At 32.1% G+C, this 23,035-nt stretch overlaps 1 protein-coding gene across 1 annotated transcript in view; it reads right to left on the bottom strand.

Moving 5' to 3' along the window:
- Positions 1 to 4,644: 4,644 nt before the first annotated feature.
- Positions 4,645 to 23,035, bottom strand: part of LOC143082640 (uncharacterized) — a 32,536-nt gene continuing 14,145 nt past the window's right edge. Inside the window, exons 12-19 of the mRNA XM_076258438.1 lie at positions 22,349 to 22,520; positions 21,396 to 21,778; positions 21,013 to 21,091; positions 20,150 to 20,305; positions 19,795 to 19,863; positions 11,055 to 13,731; positions 6,787 to 7,137; positions 4,645 to 6,265 (exon numbers count right to left, since the gene is read on the bottom strand). Of these exons, the coding sequence (XP_076114553.1) occupies positions 4,947 to 6,265; positions 6,787 to 7,137; positions 11,055 to 13,731; positions 19,795 to 19,863; positions 20,150 to 20,305; positions 21,013 to 21,091; positions 21,396 to 21,778; positions 22,349 to 22,520 (5,206 nt within the window). The 3' untranslated portion in view covers positions 4,645 to 4,946. The remainder of the gene's footprint in view (positions 6,266 to 6,786; positions 7,138 to 11,054; positions 13,732 to 19,794; positions 19,864 to 20,149; positions 20,306 to 21,012; positions 21,092 to 21,395; positions 21,779 to 22,348; positions 22,521 to 23,035) is intronic.

The following is a 23,035-nucleotide window of genomic DNA, read 5'->3' as shown; positions in this document are numbered from 1 at the left end:
TTACTCGAATGGGTAGGTTTCTAGTGATCTGCCAATAAATGTGTTCCCTCAATGTAATTTTATTAAGGACTATCGGGACTGTTTATTTTATTACAATTTTGAAAAAAAAACATTTTCATATGTCCTCTCGACAGCAGAAAGTATAGTAGCAAAAATTCCGAACTCCAAGGGAAAATTCAAAACGGAAAGTCTCCTAACAAGTGGTATAATCAAATGCTCAAACCCATCAAACGAAAGGAAAACAACTGACTTATTCCTGACTTGGTACAGGTATTTTCTTTTGTAGAAAACAGTGGATTAAACCATTGATATCATAGCCAAAGCTATGGCTATTATATCTATGATTAAACCTAGTTTTACAACTGGTTGTAAAGCTAGCTATCCCACTTGTACAGCAATCAAAAGTGTGTTATAATCTCAATCACTATAAAAAAAAGAAGACAAAATGTCACTGACAAAGAAAAGAACATAAAGCCATATAGACAAAGCACATAAATAAAAAAGGAAGACAAGAATACAAAAAAATACCTTAGCACAATAAAACAACGGCGAGATGTACACATCGTAAAGATATTACCAAAAAATGGTAGCCACGCCAAATGAATATTACCAAAAATAGACTAAACAGTAAAACAATAATTTACAAAGACAAATAAAAGAACACTATATGTCGTAATTATGATGATAAACAACGTTAGTACCTAGAATCTATACTTCAGCCATCGTGTGTTATTCGTGAATTTGATACGGAATAAATGTAAACAGCTCTTGGTATCTTCGGAATAACTTTTTTGGAAAAGGACTAGCCGTTCTTTGACATAACCCTGGTTCAACAACTTTCAGCTCAGACACTAGCGTCGTTTCACAAAATCTGAGTAACAGCTGCAATCTCTTGAAAGCCCCCTTTCCATGGTTTCTGGTGGTCAGTTTCTGTTTCCCTAGCTACGAACTTGCATATCTATATTTTACTTCCTGATCATTTAGAGGCCTCAGAGCCACGAGTAAATTGGAATAATCAGAGATGATACAGAAAAATACATCGGTAATAAAAATACAAAATAGACATTCAACGTTCAGCCAATATCATCTTATGTTAAGGTAGCCTGAAATAATGCATATTCGTTTTTATCTTGTGTACACTAAACGCAGAACTTGTGTTAAATCTGTTACACTTAAACGCGTTTGTATCTTGGATACTATAAAAAATAGTTTACAAGATTTCTTCATTAAGACCATTTACGACACTGATATGTTAAAACTTTAAAGTAGGAAATAGACTTCTCTTTCAATTGTTGTTTATTTCATTTGTACATACAATGTTCTTCTAATGAACTTCGGCATCAGACATATAATAAATAAGTTAAACACATGATAACATATTTTCATAATTTATTTTCGGTGATATTTTTAAGCACATTAACATAAACAAACAAAATACTATGGAACTGTCTCATATATAATATAATGGAAAATATTCGAAATTATTTATTGTAGATTTTTCTTAACCCCCCCCCCCCCCCCCCCAAAAAAAAAAATAATTGTACAGACTTCCCAAATAGCGACTTAGGATACCATATCTTGACATATGAGTTGTCGTAAAATATAACAGGGAAAAGAAGAAAAGAACAATATTGTGAATGCATGAATCTGTGCATCTGCAGGTCGCTTTTCGGATTAAATAAAGGAGAATATATCAATATCATCATTATCATCTAGGACATTTTATTTCTTCAAACGTCTAATCCGTTTTTTAACATAAATTTAAAAGTAAACTAAAGTTTTGTATCTCAAGTCGGTATTTCAGAATTTTTGTATCTGATGTCGGTATTTACGAAGTACCATCACTCGTTATGTAGGACTCGAAGTATATACAGTTAACAGCTGCAGTTATTTCCAATGTGTATAGTGTTCATTAAAATATAACATAAATAGAACATGGATGTTGATACCTACACTATTTAAATAATGAAAAGAATAACAAAAAGAAAACATATAAAAAGGTAGGCCCATTTTCCCCTTGTTTTTTTTGTAGAGCAAAATCATTCAAATAATCTTTACGTACAATCACAGAAACACAATTACAGTAAACCCATTTATTTACCGAGAAGAAGTCATGACAGCATGGTATCATATTTCAACATTTGATCAAATAAGCTCTTCTAGATGGCAAACACTAAGTATCAATATGATTTTGAGAAACATACAGCATTCTCGAACATTGTAAACGGGGATATTCCAACACCCCACTACCAAAAATAAACAAATGTATATTTAGTACATACATTTTTTTTTATACAAAACGGAAAGAAAATATCGTCTTTGATATGTGTATTCCAACTTATTTGTTTCGGCTGTCCCTCAACGCAAAGATTTTAATAAATAAATTTCGCAATGTGTCAACTGGACATTTGGAATAGCAATAAAATCTGTTATGATATGTTATGTTAACTGGTATAATGTCGAATAGGTTAAGTTTACCACATTGTCTTTCCTTTTAATATTCGAAAATTACATGATTTCAAAATTTTCGTTTTAGTATGTTCTGAATATAAAAAAAAATGTGAGTAAAAAAAACCTATTTAAAGACAGTTCCGACTACAAAATGACTAGTATTGCACACATCCCATTAATGAGAATTGCTTAAAGAAACTTAACGAAGTAGACCTGAGCTAACAGAAATAATTCTTAAAACTGACTTTTACATTTGGTTCAATTATTTTCATATTTTACATTCTAAGATTCAAAATTATACAAATTAATAGAATTCTGTTCAAAGTGAATACTTAGAAAGAATTTTAAAAAAAGCGACGTAAACAAACGCATTACTGATTTTAAAGAGTTATCTCCCTTAACCAAAAGATACTCCATTATTATGACATAGGAATGACGATGAACCGTTATTAACAATGACAATTGGTTTTGATGGAAGACATACATTATTAAAATGTAATTTTTACATGTACATTCATTCCGTGGTGCTTCAAGATGAAAATGGAAAGACAAATAACGTTTTGAAAATAATCAGAGTTAATCTAGTGAATGCAAGAACCTAGTATGATAAATATATTAATAAGTAACTAGTATTAAAAAAAAATAGCCTTTTGAGCTGCTAATTTATTGTTTTACGGGTAACACATACTCTAGAATCTAATTATATATTTGCATGACATAGATGTATGTCTATCGTTTTTTCTTCAATATTTCATATTATTTCATGTACTTTTAATGTAATTCATCAACAACCTAAATTATACCCGCCTTAAATAATGAAACTAAAGAGCGTATGTCAAACACATTTTAAAACAAGCGATACTAGCAAAATAACAAATGTTCAATGAAAGACAAACGGAGATGACTGAAAATAAGATATATATATATATATATATATATATATATATATATATATATATATATAACAACGAACAATGAATAATAACTGGTTTGTAATTGGCTTATTTCAGTTATAGCATTATTTAAAAGATGGACCTGCAAATCATGTGAAAATTTAAAGTATTTTCTACACTCAATGTCTACACAGTTAAATAATTTTGTAAATGAGATTTGAATCAAATTGTAAAAAGGGAAACAACTTCCCATATTAATACACACTAGTTTAAACATTGTTATTGGATTACAACAAAATAACCTAAAGTATTCTTCTAAAATTCACTTTTAAACAAATAAAAAATGCAAAAATCTTATCCTTGTTTCCTGCAACGACATGAATTTTGATTAATTTTACATAGACTATTAAACAGAAAAATATTTTGTTGCCAGCTTTATCATCTGAATTGTTGTATTTTCTTAATCTAAAATGTCTTTAGAATGTGACAATTTAGCATAGGTATTGAGGCAGGAAACAGAAATACATTTTTTAACAGAATGCAAAAGAAAGTTACATACTTGTTAACATAAGTACATTTATATTGGAATGAATTAATCAATGAAATTGACACAAATAAATAAGATAATTAATAAACAAATAATTAAATAAATAAATATACATTCAGTGATTTTCGCCGTTGAAATCGACCATTCACATTGCACTCAAAAGACATATACTGCAGTAGATAGTTTTACTTATGAACTTAGATATGGAACATTTGGATTTTGTAAATAATTCTAAATTTGAAATCATTATGTTGGAAATCATTTTATATAACTTAAGAATTCATCAAGCATAATTAATCTTTTCGAGTATTTAATTTTACTGGCATCTACATTTTTGTTTGGTATAATTGTTTGCGAAGGTGACGTATTTCATGGTTCTCTTTATGGACCAAACTTGTGTTAACCATTTTCTCGAGAGGAAAACTTTATCATTTCTACTTGGATTGTTTTAAACTTTGAGATATTTAATACAAAACAATGAATCTTAGATATATCTGGAATTGACAATGAACAAATATCGAAATAAAATTAATCGATTGAAAAGAAAAAAACGCATTCAAACATATAAATTGATGGTGTGAAAGTTTTTACATATGAGAAAGGTTAACCTATTTCAAATTATATTCATTTGTGGCTACAAACCACTTATACCAGGTAAGTCATAAAAAATATATCCATGTACAACGGAAGTTCCATATCTAAGTCAAATTCAAAGATTCGGGAATACTGCTTCTTATATCTCAATCTCAAAAAAAAAAAACAAATCCCATAAAACAATTATAAATTAAGATCAGTAAACTAAGAACATGTATCACTTAAATCATTTATACATTCCGCATGTTACAATTACTCCTAAAAGTTACACACTGGCACATTTTCAATTTACTCTGGTGCATACATCTCACAACAACAAGTATCGCTTTGTCCATCCCCTCCCAATTAAAAAATAATTTCCATTGTTTACTATTCATTATTTCTTTATTTCATTATTTTTTTTAATTTTAAACTAATATTCCTTTAAATAGCCTCCAAAAGTACCTAAAAATTTAGTGTTTTTATCCAGATTTTCTCTTCTTTATTTCTTCTCGTTTTTTATTACTTTTATTTTCATCTTTTGTTTTATCGTCAGATTCATTACTACCAATCACAGATTTAACAATGTCAAATAAATCTATTTCTTCATCATGATCATCTTCATTTTTTTCATTCTTTTTCTTCCTTGAAGGGTTTGGATTTTTCTTAACTTGATCATCGTCATCTTCGTCATCGTCATTTGATATAATTAAATTTTTAATTGAAGTCAAAATTCTAGAAAATAAACTTTTTTCTTCAGTAGTATTATCATCATCGTCGTCATCGTCATCGTCATCATCTTTTAATTTACCTTCCGATGGATTTGATTTTTTCAATACGGGTTTCTTTTTCTGTTTAACATCATCAATACCGTCTCCATCACGATCTTTATCTCTATGATCTGGAATTCCATCGCCGTCGGTATCAGGTAGTTTATCTGGTATTCCGTCGCCATCAGCATCATCGTCCAGATAATCGGGAATACCATCGCCGTCACTATCCTCTTTCTTGTCTGGAATACCATCACCGTCATCATCGTCATCTAAATAGTCAGGAATTCCGTCATTATCATCATCGTCATCCAGATAATCGGGAATCCCATCACCATCAGTATCAACTTCCATAAAATCTGGAATGCCATTGCCATTTGCATCCGAATCTTCTTCATCTGGAATTCCATCATTATCATCGTCATCATCAAGATAATCTGGAATTCCATCGCCGTCGCTGTCAACTTCCTGGTAATCAGGGATTCCATTATCGTTATCGTCATCATCGAGGTGATCTAAAACTCCATTTCCGTCAGAGTCTTTCTCTAAATGATCCGGAATTCCATCTCCGTCATCGTCTTTATCAAGATGATCAGGAATGCCGTCATTGTCATCATCATCATCTAAATAATCGGGAATTCCATCACCGTCTGTATCAACTTGTTTAAAATCAGGAATTCCATCTCCATCTGAATCTTCATCCTCAGAGTCTGGAATTCCATCGCCATCATCATCGTCGTCCAGATAATCAGGAATTCCGTCACCATCTGTATCCGTTTCTTTATCGTCAGGTATACCATCGCCATCGTCATCTTTGTCTAAATAATCTGGAATCCCATCACCATCTGAATCTTTTTCTTTGGCGTCCGGTATACCATCACCGTCATCGTCGTCATCCTGGTCGTCTAGAATACCATCATTGTCATCGTCGTCATCTAAATAATCAGGAATACCATCGCCATCTGTATCCTTTTCCTTGTCATCGGGAATACCATCACCGTCATCATCATTATCTAAATGATCAGGTATACCTACAATTATTTACAAAATACACTTTTAAAGATTATGGTAAATCCTAATACATGTACATGTACCATATGCTGAGTTATAATTATTGTTTGAAATATGTGTACAAAAACAGTTACGCATACTTTATTAAATTTCTTACATTCAGAATTTTGATTATCATGAATCCATTCATAACGCGAAACATTTAAATATTTTTAGGTGAGAAAATGAAAAAAAATCTTATATTGATATGACATAGTCATTAAACAGATATTATTGGGTACTCACTTATGACAGGCATATACGTACTAGTATGTGACAATGTTAAACCTTCACAAAAATCTTCAATGCGGAAGAATCAATTTGCTTGCTTGGAATAGTCCAGTGGTATTAATAAAGTTTACTGATAATACCAAATATGTTTCTCCAATAGGATTTTTTTAAATAGATTGGAGTGTGTAAAAAACTAGTGTTGACTGTGGTTGGAATATTAGAAAAAAGTTTATAGCTTTATATTGCAATACAAATTGGCATTATAACATACCATCATTGTCATCGTCGTCATCTAAATAATCAGGAATTCCATCGCCATCAGTATCCTTTTCCTTGTCATTTGGTATTCCATCGCCGTCATCATCATTGTCTTGAGCGTCAGGAATGCCATCACCATCATCATCGTTATCCAAGTAATCGGGAATACCATCACCGTCTGTATCTTTTTCTTTATCATCGGGAATACCATCGCCATCATCATCATTGTCCTTGTCGTCAGGAATACCATCGTTGTCGTCATCGTCATCTAAATAATCGGGAATCCCATCACCGTCGGTATCTTTTTCCTTATCATCGGATATTCCGTCACCATCGTCATCGTTGTCTAGATGATCTGGTATACCTATTATCAAAATAATTGTTAAAAATTATATCCCGTGCCAGAAATCAAATTCAGAACACCAAAATTATAATAAAAACTACCGATTCGTCCTACTTGCTAGTAATGTTGCTCTCCCTTTTTTTTAAGTAGTAAGAAAAAGATATTTACTGGTACTTTTATGTCATGGCTTTTACAACTTATTTCTGACTAAACTTGATCACACAATATGAATCTTTGTATATTAAACCAAAGGTCACGGGTGTCATTCGGTTTAACGAGAGAAATGATCGTGAAAGAATATCTAACGGTGGTCAAGTATTCAGAGACGATCGTGAAAGCTCTGGTAGCTTTTTGTACCTACAATGGTCATATTTTAGTTTATCGTGATATATTTAAAATTTAATCTTTGGTGTATCTGATAGTACAGTAAAATTAAGGTATGTTCTTCCCTTAAAAGCATTAATTTGTATATGAAAACCTTGAATTTGTTGAATATCCATCAAACTTGATCGTGGAAGATCAGGCAACGCATTATTTTGATCGTGAAAGATAATGTGTGACCAGACTTATAACTAGTGATCAGAAATCGATATTTCTTTTACCATTTGATAAACTTGCACCTGGTTGAAGCCTGTAACTATTTTGATAAGGATGAACATTAAAGCTATTGTTTTTTTTTCTATTCAACACTTTACCTGGGAAGATTAAAAAACAACAACTGAAAACGTATCTAAATAAGTTTGGAAGCTTCAGCTCTGAGAATCGGTTAAGTGCAATTCAGGCAGACCGACACCATTTAGCCAATAATTTGGATATGCAACGTTTAAACCAAAATGATATCCATCAAACAAAAAATTACAGCAAAACAGTATCTTTCATGAGTAATTTGAGATTGAACGATAACCAACATTTTTTGTAACAGTACTTAAGTTCTTTATATACAACGCAGATGTGGATTGATTTAACTATATACTACAGACTATAGAATACCGGAGCGCAAATGCTGTGATGTCTCGTCTGCTTTACTTATGATAGTAAATTTCTTGAACGTCTATAATATCAAGGATTTTACTAGAAGTGTTAAATGCGCTAAATGCGCTTAATGTATTTTTGTCCATCTGATGAGTTAAGCCTTTTCAATTGATTTTCATAGTTCGTTCTTATATTGTTCTGTTATACCACTGTCTTAGGTTAGGGGGAGGGTTGGGATCCCGCTAACATGTGTAACCCCGCCACATTATTTATGTATGTGCCTGTCCAAAGTCAGGAGCCTGTAATTCCGTCGTTGTCGTTTGTTTATGTGTTACATATTTGTTTTTCGTTTATTTTTTTATACAAATTAGGCCGTTAGTTTTCTGGTTTGAATTGTTTTACATTGTCATATCGGGGCCTTTTATAGCTGACTATGCGGTATGGGCTTTGCTCATTGTTGAAGGCCGTATGGTAACCTATAATTGTTAATGTCTGTGTCATTTTGGTCTCTTGTGGATAGTTGTCTCTTTGGCAATCATACCACATCTTCTTTTTTAAATAAGAATTGTCAATGGTTCATAAAAAGAGTGCAAGGTCAGATGAACCATGACATACAGATCTCTACAAATATTCCGTAGACCAAATAAATGTGTTCCGATCCTTACAGTTTCTTAGAAACTGACACATGTAAAAGTTATGCTTGGCCAATTAATTTGGAACATAAGGTCAAAAGTATATGAACCCTGACCGACAGCCAGACATAGACAATTTACTATCATTCAATATATCAAATACAATTGACGTCATCATGGTCATATATAGACATGCAGACAGACATGTACACCATACACGAAATACCATGGCGCTATAGCATACAGGTATATATACAAAAGGCTAAACAGCATAAAACGAACATTGCCGAATGATGCATGATAATGAGTTCGATGTTATTTGAAACCTTGCAGAAGTCGAAAATGTACACCTTACAATCATAACAATAGACAGTTATCCTAAAGCTTAACGAATCCGCTATACGGACTGAATCTTCATCCATGAAATGAGGCAAATTCGGGGTCAGGTGAATCCTGTCTGACGAACATTTAGTTTATAGGATCCAATATACAAAATGTGGGTATCCTATAACTCGTGATAAGTGAGTACTTCACATGACAATAAAAAGCTTCATCCTACAATCATCCAACTATTTTACATTTCATTTTCTGATAATATTAATACTTTGAAAAGCTTAAACCTATTGAGGATGTTGACCTATACAGTTTTTCTCAACACCAATAACAAATATTAATTATGATATAATTGAAGAATAATTTGAACGTCTTCGTAGCATCAGATCTTTCACGATCCTTTTCACGATCTTCAAAAATGCGGTACGTGATCTTTCACGATTTGAAAATCAATTTTTGTGTAAATAGTTCTTTAATTACCAAGTTTCAGTTTATGTTTATACCAATAACTATAAGAACCATTTGATTAATTCAAATAGAATGCCCTTATTCGTATTAAAGTAGTTTTTCTAGTCGAATTTGTGAAAAAAATCATGTTTGTTTACATTTTTTTATGTCATTGAAATGTCGAGAAGCAATCTGCCTTTTGTTGTTTTGTAATAACTATGTACTTTTAAAACTGGTTATTCTCACATACTGATCATAATGTTGAACCATTTTGACAGACAGTTTTATTTTGTCGTAAATTTGTCTGTGTAATTAATTAAATTAGAATATGTATTGACCTTTCATATGTCTTCTCGATTAAATGTCTTTCACGATCCGTTACCAGAACTTTCACGATCGTCTCTCAATACTTGACCGCCGTTAGATATTCTTTCACGATCATTTCTCTCGTTAAACCGAATGACACCCGTAAAAGGCATGCTAACGATGATACACATACGATTACAAACACAATTGCATATCTACTTCTTTCTTTTGCAACTGGCAAATCGATGCTACTAGACTGTTGTAATATACTCTTTGGCAGAAATTATTTTTCTAGATAGGATTGTGATGAATATTATAGATGTAATAATCATTGAATAATTAAATAAAAAAACGACATTTACAGGTACTAATTATTTTACACCAGATGCGCATTTCGACAATAAATGTCTCACCAGTGATGCGCGTGGCCAAAAAATTTGAATATCCAATACTTAAAAAAAAAATTAAAAAAATTAGAAGAGCTAATGCCGCATTTGTTCTTTTTAGAACTATGATAAGATATAGATGTAATAATTAAGCATTATACAATTAAATCCAATTCTAGATTGTGTTCGTTATTTCTGGATAATCAAGATAAATATGGATGGAATAATCCTTATAGCTAATTAGATCCAAATTAATGATTTTTTTTGGAAAGGATTATAATAAATATGGATTACAAAAATCTCAGATCATTATTTTTCAACTTATAACCAACGTCATACTGGTGTATTACAACATTTACCTTGTCTAAATAAAGATAAAGAAAATTACTAAGAGTCGTATAAAATGAGGCTTTCATAAACCATTTTATGCCACCATACTAAGCATGTTTAGCGAGATTGTAGCGTTAGGCTTATTAGTTTCATTAAGCATAGTTTTCAAAATTCTAATGAAATCCGTATTTACTAGAACATATTTTGTCATTTATGGTCTCCAAAAAAAAGCTTACATAAAGGATACACTGTTAAAAAAAATATTAATCTGACTTTTTGAGAAGTCATTCCGCGTAAATCATTATTTTGTTTTACTCAAGAGAAATTAAATGCAAATTGATCTCGAGTATGCGAATATTAAGGGTAGTTGCAACAACTCTTTGCTAGTTTCATGAAAAATCAATCGAGAATATTACCACAAAATACATGATATCTTGAGCAACGTTATGAAAAAAAACCCAAAATTGTTGACATGCATTTATCATAGATATTTTCCGAAACGCCTGTTTGATTTGTAAACCAAAATACTTACCATCATTATCATCATCATCATCCAAATAATCTGGAATCCCGTCACCATCAGTATCCTTTTCTTTGTCATCTGGAATTCCATCACCGTCGTCATCGTTATCTAAATGATCTGGTATCCCATCATTGTCATCGTCATCGTCGAAGTAGTCAGGAATCCCGTCACCATCAGTATCCTTTTCTTTGTCATCAGGGATGCCATCTCCATCATCATCATTATCCTGGTCATCCGGAATTCCATCGCCATCGTCGTCGTCATCTAGATAATCGGGAATTCCATCTCCATCAGTATCTTTTTCGCGATCATCAGGAATTCCATCACCATCATCGTCGTTATCTTGATCGTCTGGGATTCCATCGCCATCATCATCGTTATCAAGATAATCTGGTATACCGTCACCGTCTGTGTCTCTTTCTTTGTCGTCAGGAATTCCATCATTATCATCGTCGTCATCTAAGCTATCTGGAATTCCATCCCCATCAGAATCCTCCTGGTTGTCTGGAATTCCATCTCCATCATCGTCATCATCTAAATTGTCAGGAATACCATCGTTATCGTCATCATCGTCTAAGTAATCAGGAATTCCATCACCATCAGTGTCTTTGGTCTTATCAATACCGGTATTTTTCTCCTTAATGTCAGGAATACCATCATTGTCATCATCATCGTCAAGATGATCTGGAATTCCATCATTATCATCATCGTCGTCAAGATGATCTGGAATTCCATCTCCGTCACTATCTTTCTCCTTATCATCCGGAATGCCATCATTATCATCATCGCTGTCAAGATAATCAGGAATCCCATCACCATCGGTATCTTTATCTTTATCATCTGGTATGCCGTCACCATCATCGTCATCGTCTTGATCGTCAGGAATTCCATCGCCATCATCGTCGTCATCTAAATAATCCGGTATACCATCCCCATCTGTGTCCTTTTCTTTATCGTCAGGTATGCCGTCGCCGTCATCATCGTTGTCTTGATCGTCTGGAATGCCATCATTGTCATCATCATCATCCAAATAATCTGGAATCCCGTCTCCATCAGTATCCCTTTCCTTGTCATCTGGAATTCCATCGCCGTCATCGTCGTTATCTAAATGATCTGGTATTCCATCATTATCATCGTCATCATCCAAATAATCAGGAATACCATCTCCGTCTGTGTCTTTTTCTTTGTCATCGGGAATTCCATCGCCGTCGGCATCATCATCCTGGTCATCTGGAATACCGTCATTATCGTCATCTTTGTCAAGATAATCTGGAATTCCGTCGCCATCTGTATCTATCTCCAAATTATCAGGAATGCCGTTCCCATCGGCATCATCATCATCTACATCAGGAATGCCATCATTGTCGTCATCATCATCCAAATAATCTGGAATTCCATCACCATCTGTATCTTTCTCCTTTTCATCTGGTATACCGTCGCCATCGGCATCATCATCTAAGTGATCGGGAATTCCATCATTATCATCATCGTCGTCTAGATAATCGGGAATTCCATCTCCATCAGTATCAACTTCTAAATGATCCGGTATCCCATTTCCATTCGCGTCGTCATCTTTATCATCTGGAATTCCATCATTGTCATCATCATCATCAAGATAGTCTGGTATACCATCACCATCTGTATCCTTTTCTTTGTCATCAGGGATTCCGTCACCATCTGCATCGTTGTCTAGATAGTCTGGAATGCCATCACCATCCTTATCTGGAAGAGTACCACATCCATATTTTGTGCAGTGTTGTTTACTGTCGGGAATTCCATCGCCATTCGAGTCATCATCCTTGACGTCTGGAATGCCATCATTGTCATCATCTTCGTCAAGGTAGTCGGGAATTCCGTCGCCGTCAGTATCAACTTCAAGGTAATCGGGTATACCATTCCCGTTATCATCGTCATCTTTATCATCAGGAATACCATCATTGTCATCGTCATCGTCCAGATAATCCGGAATACCATCGCCATCAGTATCAACTTCCAAACGATCTGGTATACCATTGCCATTTGCATCATCATCTTTGTCATCGGGTATACCGTCATTGTCATCGTCATCATCTAAGTAGTCAGGAATGCCATCTCCGTCAGTATCAACTTCAAGGTGGTCTGGAATTCCATTTCCATTGGCATCTTTATCAAGTTTATCGGGAATACCATCGCCGTCGTCATCATCATCCAAATAATCTGGGATGCCATCCCCGTCGGTATCTACTTCAATATGATCTGGAATACCATTTCCATCGGCATCCTTATCTTGAGCATCTGGAATACCATCATTATCATCATCATCGTCAAGATAATCGGGAATTCCGTCACCATCGGTGTCTTTTTGTTTATAATCGGGAATGCCATCACCGTCAGCATCTTCCTCTTGACTATCTGGAATACCGTCCCCGTCAATATCATCATCAAGATAATCGGGAATTCCATCGCCGTCAGTATCCTTTTCAAGTCGATCAGGAATGCCGTTGTTGTTATCATCATCATCTTTATCGTCTGGAATGCCGTCGTTATCGTCATCGTCGTCCAGATAGTCAGGAATACCGTCGCCGTCAGTGTCCAGTTTTTTATCTATCCCAACAGGTGCTGCTTTCTCTTTTTTCTTATCTTTTTCACTGTCTTCCGAAAACCACGAAAGTAACTTTCTTCTATTCCCACAATTCGTGCACGTATACTGAAATTGACAGTAGATATTTGAAATATTGAACTGTTTACCTATAATAACATTATTACTGCTCATTAAAATTGCCAACTTTAAATATTATTTATTGTTCTGAGCATTCTTGCATTTATTTTTACTGTATTCCCGTCATGTAATATTGTCATTTTTAGAGGTATATTTAACATTGCCATAAAGCGCGAGGTTTGGCTAGCCACAAAACCAGGTTCAACTCATGTCTTTTTCTTAAAATGTCATGTACCAAGTCAGGAATGTGTTGAACAGCAGTATACCAATGTTGCATTCAGTTTTCCAACTTTGAGTTTTATGCATGTAAAACATGGGTGCACTCAGCTCATGCAAGATATTTTCGTTATAATATAATACTGAGTATGTATGTCATCGTTTGTATATTTTAAATGCCTATAAGGACTGAAAAAAAATCGTCGATTATTAGGTGGAAACCTTAGAAAAGATAAACTTCTGTCATTAGATAAATTTTATAAAAATGCATCTCAAAATATTTTTTGATAATGGAAATGGTTAAGATAGTTACGGAAGTTATGTTATTTTCATCCAATACAAATATAGGGGAGGGGGTCAATACACTACATGTATACAATTCTTCTTTTGGTCAATCTTAATTTCAGTATATGATCAAATTGGCCTATGTTTTTGTCTTGCATTAGTCATTTAAGGCTTTCAAAGATTCTGCTATAAAAGTTCATGGTAACCACACGGTAAATTCAGGAAAGAGCTTCGGTCGTAAGTAATTTATATTTTTTTTAATGTGTATTGTTTAATTGAGTGCTTATTTAAGTGAACACCCAGATAGAATTTTGAAATAGTTTTGTAATATTTATGATAGTAATATTGGAATAACTTAAAATATGCATAAAATCGTGACTTTATTTCACTTTTGGCGACCTCACAATGCTGAAGGTATGTATTATAATATTCCTTGTTTAGTATACTGTCCTTGACCGTTACCCAAACCTAATCCCTATACAACAAGAAACACATATCTAACATTTACATGTTGGTGTACCAATTACTGATGATTTATGACGCTTCAACGATGCATGCTCTATACATTGCAAATCATGTACTGGCTATCAATTTAACATATAATGTTATCGTGCAATTCATAAGAGGACTGCCTTTTTGAAAATTTGCATGCATAGGATTGGTTCATGCACACACCAAACTCCATAATGCTGTATCCTGCAGTGGAAAAGAGCAAATATGCCTGAAAATAAACTGTTCTATATGAATCTGGGACTAATATCACATTAAGAAATGTCTAAGCTGTAATATATTTTATATGTACTATGTTTTATTTAAAACAAAAAATGATGGTTTTGATTTGTTATTTGAAATGTTTAAATTGTTTTGTTTTAAGCGCAACGTTCTTTTAAATATATACATACATGCATGTAGCTATGACATCTATAACACTGTACATTGTATGTCTTGTGGTGCAAGCTATACCATTCGGTTGTTTTATTACAAAAGCATTGGTACCATTGCTGTTAGATTTTCTTTCCAAGATTATCCATAAAGGCTGGTACTTTTGTACTGACATAATTTCATTGCAACATATATAAAGTTGATCAATAGGAAAAGTATATTTTATGACAGTAAATGTTCTCTCTGGAAAAGCTAGTCCATTTTGGTCCTAAATGTTTTACATAACGATTTTGCTTTTCAAAGGCTTTGAGTGTTTCTGATTAAGAGTTGTTCCAGAAATGATACACATTTCTACCAGTATCAAATTGTAATACCACTTTGGAACAGGCAATTTATTAGCAGTTTTCTTAGTACACAACACCTTCACTTTCCCTATTATTATTTTTTACATCAGTGAAAAAATGGAAATGGTTTAACAGAATAGCAAAACAATTCAAAAAGTTGAATATCTAAGAAAATGGAAGCAACAATTTATAAATGTTATGCCTCTGAAGCACCCATCTCTAATTTACATAATCAGGAATGCACAAACCCGTATATTTAAAGGCCAATGATGTATAAGAAAATAAGCATGTGATGACCAGAAGGACATATAAAGTAAAGCCAAATCCATCTAAACAGGTAAACTTTGCACACTAGTTTTTTAATTTAAAATTATTAAGGATGTACTTAGGTGAGGTTAGGTAAAAATTAAGAAATTAAGAAATTAAAATTGATACTATAAGCTGTTAGAGTATCAATTAAGAGTAAAGATAAACTTAAAATATTGATAGGTCATGGACCTCCTTTTCGAGATATTTAAGATTTAAAATATGGCGGGAAAAGGCTGACTCGGACATTTACCTTATATTTGCATTGGTATTATTTGGGTCTCAAAACAAAAGAAAGAAAATCAAGAATCTTGTAAAATTTTGGTAAATGACCTTTCATGAGCTATTAAGTCTTACATGAAAAAATAAATGGGTGTTATGGGGCAAAATATTTTACATTGTATTGTATGGAAAAACACCCAAGGAGTCCGAACATTTGGCACAAATTCCAAAACCTCACCTAAGTACATCCTTAATGTATCAACATTTTAAACTATTTAAATTCAAATCAGCATTTTCTGGCTCTATTTCATCACAGACGCACAAAAATCCGAACTTCCATTTTCTTTAAGGAGATATTAGGTTATTTTCATGTACAAAGGGGCATAACTCAGACCAAGCTGAGTAGAAGAAGGTATCAAAGTTGATGATTTCACATATAACATTTTCATGAAGAAAGAAATTAATAAGTTTGAGCAATTATTTTTAATGCAGATAGCTATTTATGGTGGCATTTTACTTTTTCATTTCGAATTTAATAACCAATTAGGTAGAATTTTTCTGGTTTCAAGAACATACATTTTTCTTTATTCCTTAGTCAATTACAGTTACTTCCCTTTGGTCTTGTTGATTATTTTATCATTTGAGTGAAAAGTGTGGCTTGACAGTAAATGCTTACTAGATTTTCATATTTTATATTAAAACATCCTTTTAAATAGGGGAGCACCAGAATATGGAAATTCAGTAAATAATCTTGCAACCTTTAAATACTAGGGTCTCAATTTGAAATATCTTCCTCATTCAATTATAACTCAATATGTTGATAGTATTCAATATGCATGTACATGTATCAATAAAACATACAAGGAGGTTTATTTTAGGTATCCTTTGTCATATAGACATTTACATTGTCTTATTGGGGCCTTTTATAGCTGACTATGCAGTATGGGCTTTGCTCATTGTTGAAGGCTGTACGGTGACCTATAGTTGTTAATGTCTGGGTCATTTTGGTCTTTTGTGGATAGTTGTCTCATTGGCAATCATACCACATCTTCTTTTTTATATGTACACCAAATAAAGAGAGATTACCTTTTACAAAGTAAGGGGAGAAAACTTAATCTTGATTACTGTGCTTGAAAATAAGGTATAAATTGGCTGACCGTCAGACATGTTCCCCGTCCAACAATATCATAACACAAATTGCGGCAATTAAAGTTGATCTAAAGCTGACCTGACCTAAGCTAAGTGCAAGAACACAATGTTCATTAATGCAACATAACAAGAAGTAAATTCATGCAACTCCTGTCATACAGTCATGTTATTCCTTTCAATAATATGAGACCAAATATCATACATGTATATCTATTTTTTTGTTGTCATCGAGAAATTGACCCAAAGATCACAGCAAAAAATTATTGATTGATTAAAATACTTATCAATTTTGAAAACATTTGTCTTACCCAAACATTCATTAACTAAAGGTGTAATCTATAAAAAAAAAAAAAAAATAAAGACAAATTCTTTAGCTTTACCACATGTAGATGCGACTGTCTTTAGTCTGTATCCTTATCATTTTTGTCTTACGTAAAGTCTTAATGATTTTTGCCTTTCATGGAATTAAGTGTTTACAGAAAAGTCTAGTATATATTAAAATCTTTTGTTGAATACAGTTTGTTGTCCTATAAATGTTATAAGACTTTAATTGGGTGGCCTATTCATTGAAATTTACCCTACTTTGTATTTTATTTAAAGCAATTTTTTTGCTCGTCTTTCAAAACTGGTACTGCTGGATACCAATCGTTACCAGTTTCAAGACATATTGCCTTGGTTTATGTAATACTGTAATTAAATGAAATCATCCTCACAAGAATTTTATAAGAAGATAGCTACATATTTGAAAAATTATTAAAAAAAAAAAAAAATAAACAAGGTGTATAATGATTTTCTTTTTTATGACAAATCTTCCTTGAACCTTAGTTCATTTGTGGATTTAAATATCTTAAAATGAAGCAATACAATGTAGTTAGTATAAATATAATTTATTCATAATAAAACAAACATGAAATTAGATTCATTTACATTCTCACAACAATATTTAAACAAACACCTCAATGATAAATCATATGGTCCAATAAAACCACATAGCAGTTAGTATTATGTATCATACACACAAAAAATGACCGTGGATTCCTTATGTTAGCATTAAAATCAAATCACTTCACTAAACATAGGGTAGGCCAAATTTTGCCAATTTTTGGTAAGTAATGTAAATGGGAAAAAAATGTGAAAAATGAGAAATAGCACTGCGAGTGTGAGGTCAAACAAAAGCATAAGGTCATAAATCATTTATCGTCTCTCAAATGCCAAGAAAAGGACTATTCTCACTTTCGTGTATCAGGTCACTTTATCCAGATTAATACATAATATTCGTTGTTAAGTACACATACGTTTGGGACATTTGATTAAACTTGCATTGTTCCCCCATATCCTCCATTACACCTTAAACTTCAATACAACATAAAAATATATTTCTTTCAAATGATTGGTCTTTTTTTTTAATGAATTACATTCATACAAATATTGAATTTTAATCACAATTTCATCCAATTCAATCACTACTATGATCTCAGGTCTAAGCGTGTTATGTTTGGAAGATACAAAAAAAAAATAAAAAATCAAATGACTTATTCTATGACCTCATTATATGAAAATATTGTTGGCAGCATTCTGACAATTGTTCACTTATTAAACATCCATTCACACCATTCAACACCATGTATCACAACTGTCAACAAAATTTCCACACCAATTTGTATAAAAAAAAAGATCGTCTAAATTTTCACAGTGTTATAATTCATCGTGGCCATCTTCTGTCGATTCTTCTTTTTTCTGAAAAAATGAGAGAAAACATGACAAAAGTTGTCAGTTTTTCTCCCATCATACCCCTAATTTGCCTGTGTGTATATTTTTTCGCTAGCGAACACGCTTTTTGTGTTAGTATTGACAATTCATTCAAGATATTCCCTCTTGACACAGGTTCATGCATAGAATGTTCTCAAAGAAACTGTAAATCTCAATGAAATATTTTTTTTGAAATTTATACTTTTTTTTTGCTTAATAAATGCAAAATCTACATTTTTAATTGAGTATTCAGAATTCTGTGAGCACATTATTGTGTGCATGCCTCAATATGATGATCAAAAACTAAAAAATATCTAAACATGATCATGATTGTTAAAAACTCTCCAAGACAATTCTGATGTAACACACAGGCAAAGCAAAAAGGTATGACGGGAAAATAATAAGATCACACTGCAGACACATGCTCTAAACATAATATTCAAACCTTAATATTGTGTGCATATATTGAACTTTTAATTTCTATGTATTCAAATATTTATGATGATAACATAGCACTATTCATATTTTAACCAACAAAACAGTTCTGATTTTTTAAACTTCAGATTATGTATTTATAGTCTATTTCTGTCTTTTGAACATTTGCATATTGTCATTTGTTTTGAAATTTTTTTGTTTTTTTTTGTTTTTTCTGTGTATAAAACTTTCTTTCATGCAGAAAATAACACATTTCTATTGTATTGTGAAAACAAATCTACAACCTAAACCTGTATGTGTTTTCTCTCACTAAATCAACAAAATTTGCCATCAAATAACTGCAATTTTGATATAAAATGTCCTATGGCTAAGAAAACCAATACAATTTTTTAAAAGAATAAAAACATTTTATCACTTAAAATTGGAAGAATATTTTGAGGTGCCCATGCAAATGATTTCTTACCTCGTCATCAGCATCTGTTATTTCTTCCACATCATCAGCTACAGCCTCCTCTTCTGGTTCTTCTTCAATCTGTAATTAACAATAAACATTTAATTCTTGAACAAATCTATGAACTAGTTGTTGATGCTGAATAAAAGTCTGAAAAGCGTTATTGGTTGACACAGCTAGATATTGAAAAATCTTTTAACTTAGTTACAAATCTCAAAAAGGTCATATTTTGAAACAAAACTCCAACTGTAGTAATATCAATGTTTTAAAATCTCAATTCATAGGTCACATACTCTTCAAAAGCTAGTTTCTGTTGGTTCAAAGAATGACACTTTGTATACATGTCTGAATAACCTTGAAAGCATACCTTTGCATCTAATGGTACGTCCAATGAAAGTCTTAGCATTCTTTCTACTCTCTCAGCAAATCCTTGTGTATCTTGTAATGAATATCCTGATCGTAATGTTGCAGTTTCAAACATAACAACGGCCAAGTCTTTAGCAGTTTGGTCATTTGCATCAGCCTACAATGTTTAAATGTTTTACATTAAGTCTTTCAGTTTTATAGAATGAGATATAATAATGTTGACATGAACAGAGAACTTAAAATAACAGACAATACAAATTGAAAAAGAACGAAACATTGCTTTAACTGCAATTTTTAATCTTCAGAGTCAACTTAAAAATATGTCTCCTCCATGCATAATTTGTTTTATGTCTGTCATTGCCAAGATATTTGTTGCAGCTTTTATAATTATACTTTTTTCTTTCTTTCTTTCTTTTCTTTTTTTTTTTTTTAAATATATCCTCATATAAATGATTTTAGTTTAAACACATAAATACATGTGTTCCCAAGACAACTATAAATCAAGATAAAGTATGATGTGTATAATAAAACAAATACTAAATATCAAACTTATCCAATATATATCTCTCAAACTTGCAGTGATTTGAGTTTTTTTTGCTCAGTGTTAAAGGCTTTACTGTGATTTGAGATTAAGAATTGCAATAAAAGCACTGTTCCTTTGCTTTTTGTGTGTTTTTTGCTGATTTTGTGTTATGGTTGGATATCCTATATCCTTGACTTTTCTATTTTATTACTAGTTCTTTTCCGTGAATGAAATAAAGAACTGTCATTGTTTTCTTTAGACAAATCTTTTTCTCCTTTGATTTAAAGTAGGCATTCATTTAAATCGACCAAATTCATAAAAAAGAAAATATTTGTACTTACATCAACTTTAGTTTTTAATTCTTTAATAAGTGGATGTCTTGTATTAATTTCTAATGTCTTTTTCTGACTGGAGTAAAAACTGCAATAAACAAAGACATAAATATAAATAGTAATATACGAGTAAATGGAGTAAAAGTTTGTTTCAAAAACTGTTCTCTCTAGATTTTCATTTTTGGCAGTGAGCAATTTTCCTTGTTTGAAACATATCATTGCCTTTGTAGTATATATTTTTCATATAAAATGTATATAGAAACAAAATTTCAATTTTAAAACATTTTAAAACCTGAACATACACATCTTTTCTATATATATATAGTCTCATAGAAAGCAAGTGAATAAGTTTCAATATTTTAAAAACAAATCTCATTTCAAATAAATCTAACCTTTGAGAAGCATCTTGTGCCTTGGCATAAGCTTGAGCCTTCATTATTCTCTCCATGTTTCCAGACCAACCGTAACTACTGGCAACCAAAGCACATGGTGATGATGTCAGACGATCAGATACGGCAGCTTTTTCAATCTTATCTTTAAGTGCATCTTCTTTCAACCATTTCATCAATGGCTCGTATTCTTTTTCTAATGCCTCCTTTCTTTCTTTAGATTTTTCAGAATCATCTAATTTCAATCCTTCCTTGGCGACGTTTTGGAATTTCTTGCCATCAAATTCAGGTAAGGCCTGAACACAGTATTCGTCCACGGGTTCTGTCAAGTACAGCACTTCATATCCCTTTTTCAACAATCTTTCAACAAATGGAGATTTCTCTACCTAAAAAGATAAAACCAATAAACCTTGGTTCTTTCATTGAAATTTTTTCCAAAGCGTTCAACATCTTTTTATTTAGATATTTGTTAAGGACCATCCAAAAAGGTATAATAATCTGGCTTCATGTATGACAGTAAAACAAATGCAGAAAAGGTGTTCATGGGTCTGTGCTTGATGCATAAATAGGCAGTCACATCCTGTTGGAATACAGATCTTTAATGAGATACCTATGTTGAGAAAATGCCTTGATCTTTGCATGATAAAGACCCTTTGACAACCCTTAGAAGTTCTAGTATTGGTCATTCATGAAATGTTTGCCATTAGAAGTTGAGCAAACAATGGTCAATGATTGAATGATACCAATTCCATAGATAGTAAAAGTTCCTGTTTCCAATGATGATGATGAATTCATTTTTTAACAATTCAATGTTTTTGTTTTCTAAGGTTTTTTCTAACTACAGTCTCTTTGTTTATTGAACTTGTCTAGCTTATTTGTCACAATGTGATTTACATACAACACAAATTATCAAAATTTGCAATAAATTATGTACTCCTCCATTCATAATTCTTTACCTCATCACGGCTTGTTCCAGCAACAAAGAAGATAGCTTCTTGTTTTTCTTTCATTCTTTCCACATATTCCCCTAAACTGGTTTGTTCTGTATCAGAGTTGGAGGAGAAAAATTTCAGAAGTTTGGCCAGACGAGTTCTGTTGGAGTTGTCTTCAATTACACCCAATTTTATGCTAAAAATTAAACAGAATAAATTTTATAGTTCCACAAGACAAATATACCTATATAAACACTTTTAATTAATATAATTCCTATATGCATCAAATATACCAAATAAGAATTAATTTGAAATAACAAAATATCTACAAGAACTTTATCAAAATATTTTCGATTCTTTTACACATTATGGGCAATATGTTTATTTTAATAATATCACTTATTTTTGCCATTTAAAAATTAGCGTTCTTTTTCAGCATGTTAACAGTTCATTTTTATTCCAGCATGATCATCAAAGCGATTTTCAACATGTTAACAGTTCATTTTTATTCCAGCATGATCATCAAAGCTAACACCAATTTGAATCTGACAGTCTATTTAGTCATATAATGTGTACTTGTATCACAAAGAAACTAGCAGGTAATGTAAATGCAAATCATCTCCTGTATGACTGGGTAAAATGGTGACATAGAATTGTAATTTGACAGGTACAGTTATCTATGAAAATAGCCATGGTACTTGTAAGATAAAC

Source organism: Mytilus galloprovincialis, chromosome 1 (genome assembly GCF_965363235.1).
Source record: "Mytilus galloprovincialis chromosome 1, xbMytGall1.hap1.1, whole genome shotgun sequence".
Classification (NCBI taxonomy): domain Eukaryota; kingdom Metazoa; phylum Mollusca; class Bivalvia; order Mytilida; family Mytilidae; genus Mytilus; species Mytilus galloprovincialis.
This window is presented reverse-complemented; position numbering and strand designations above follow the sequence as displayed.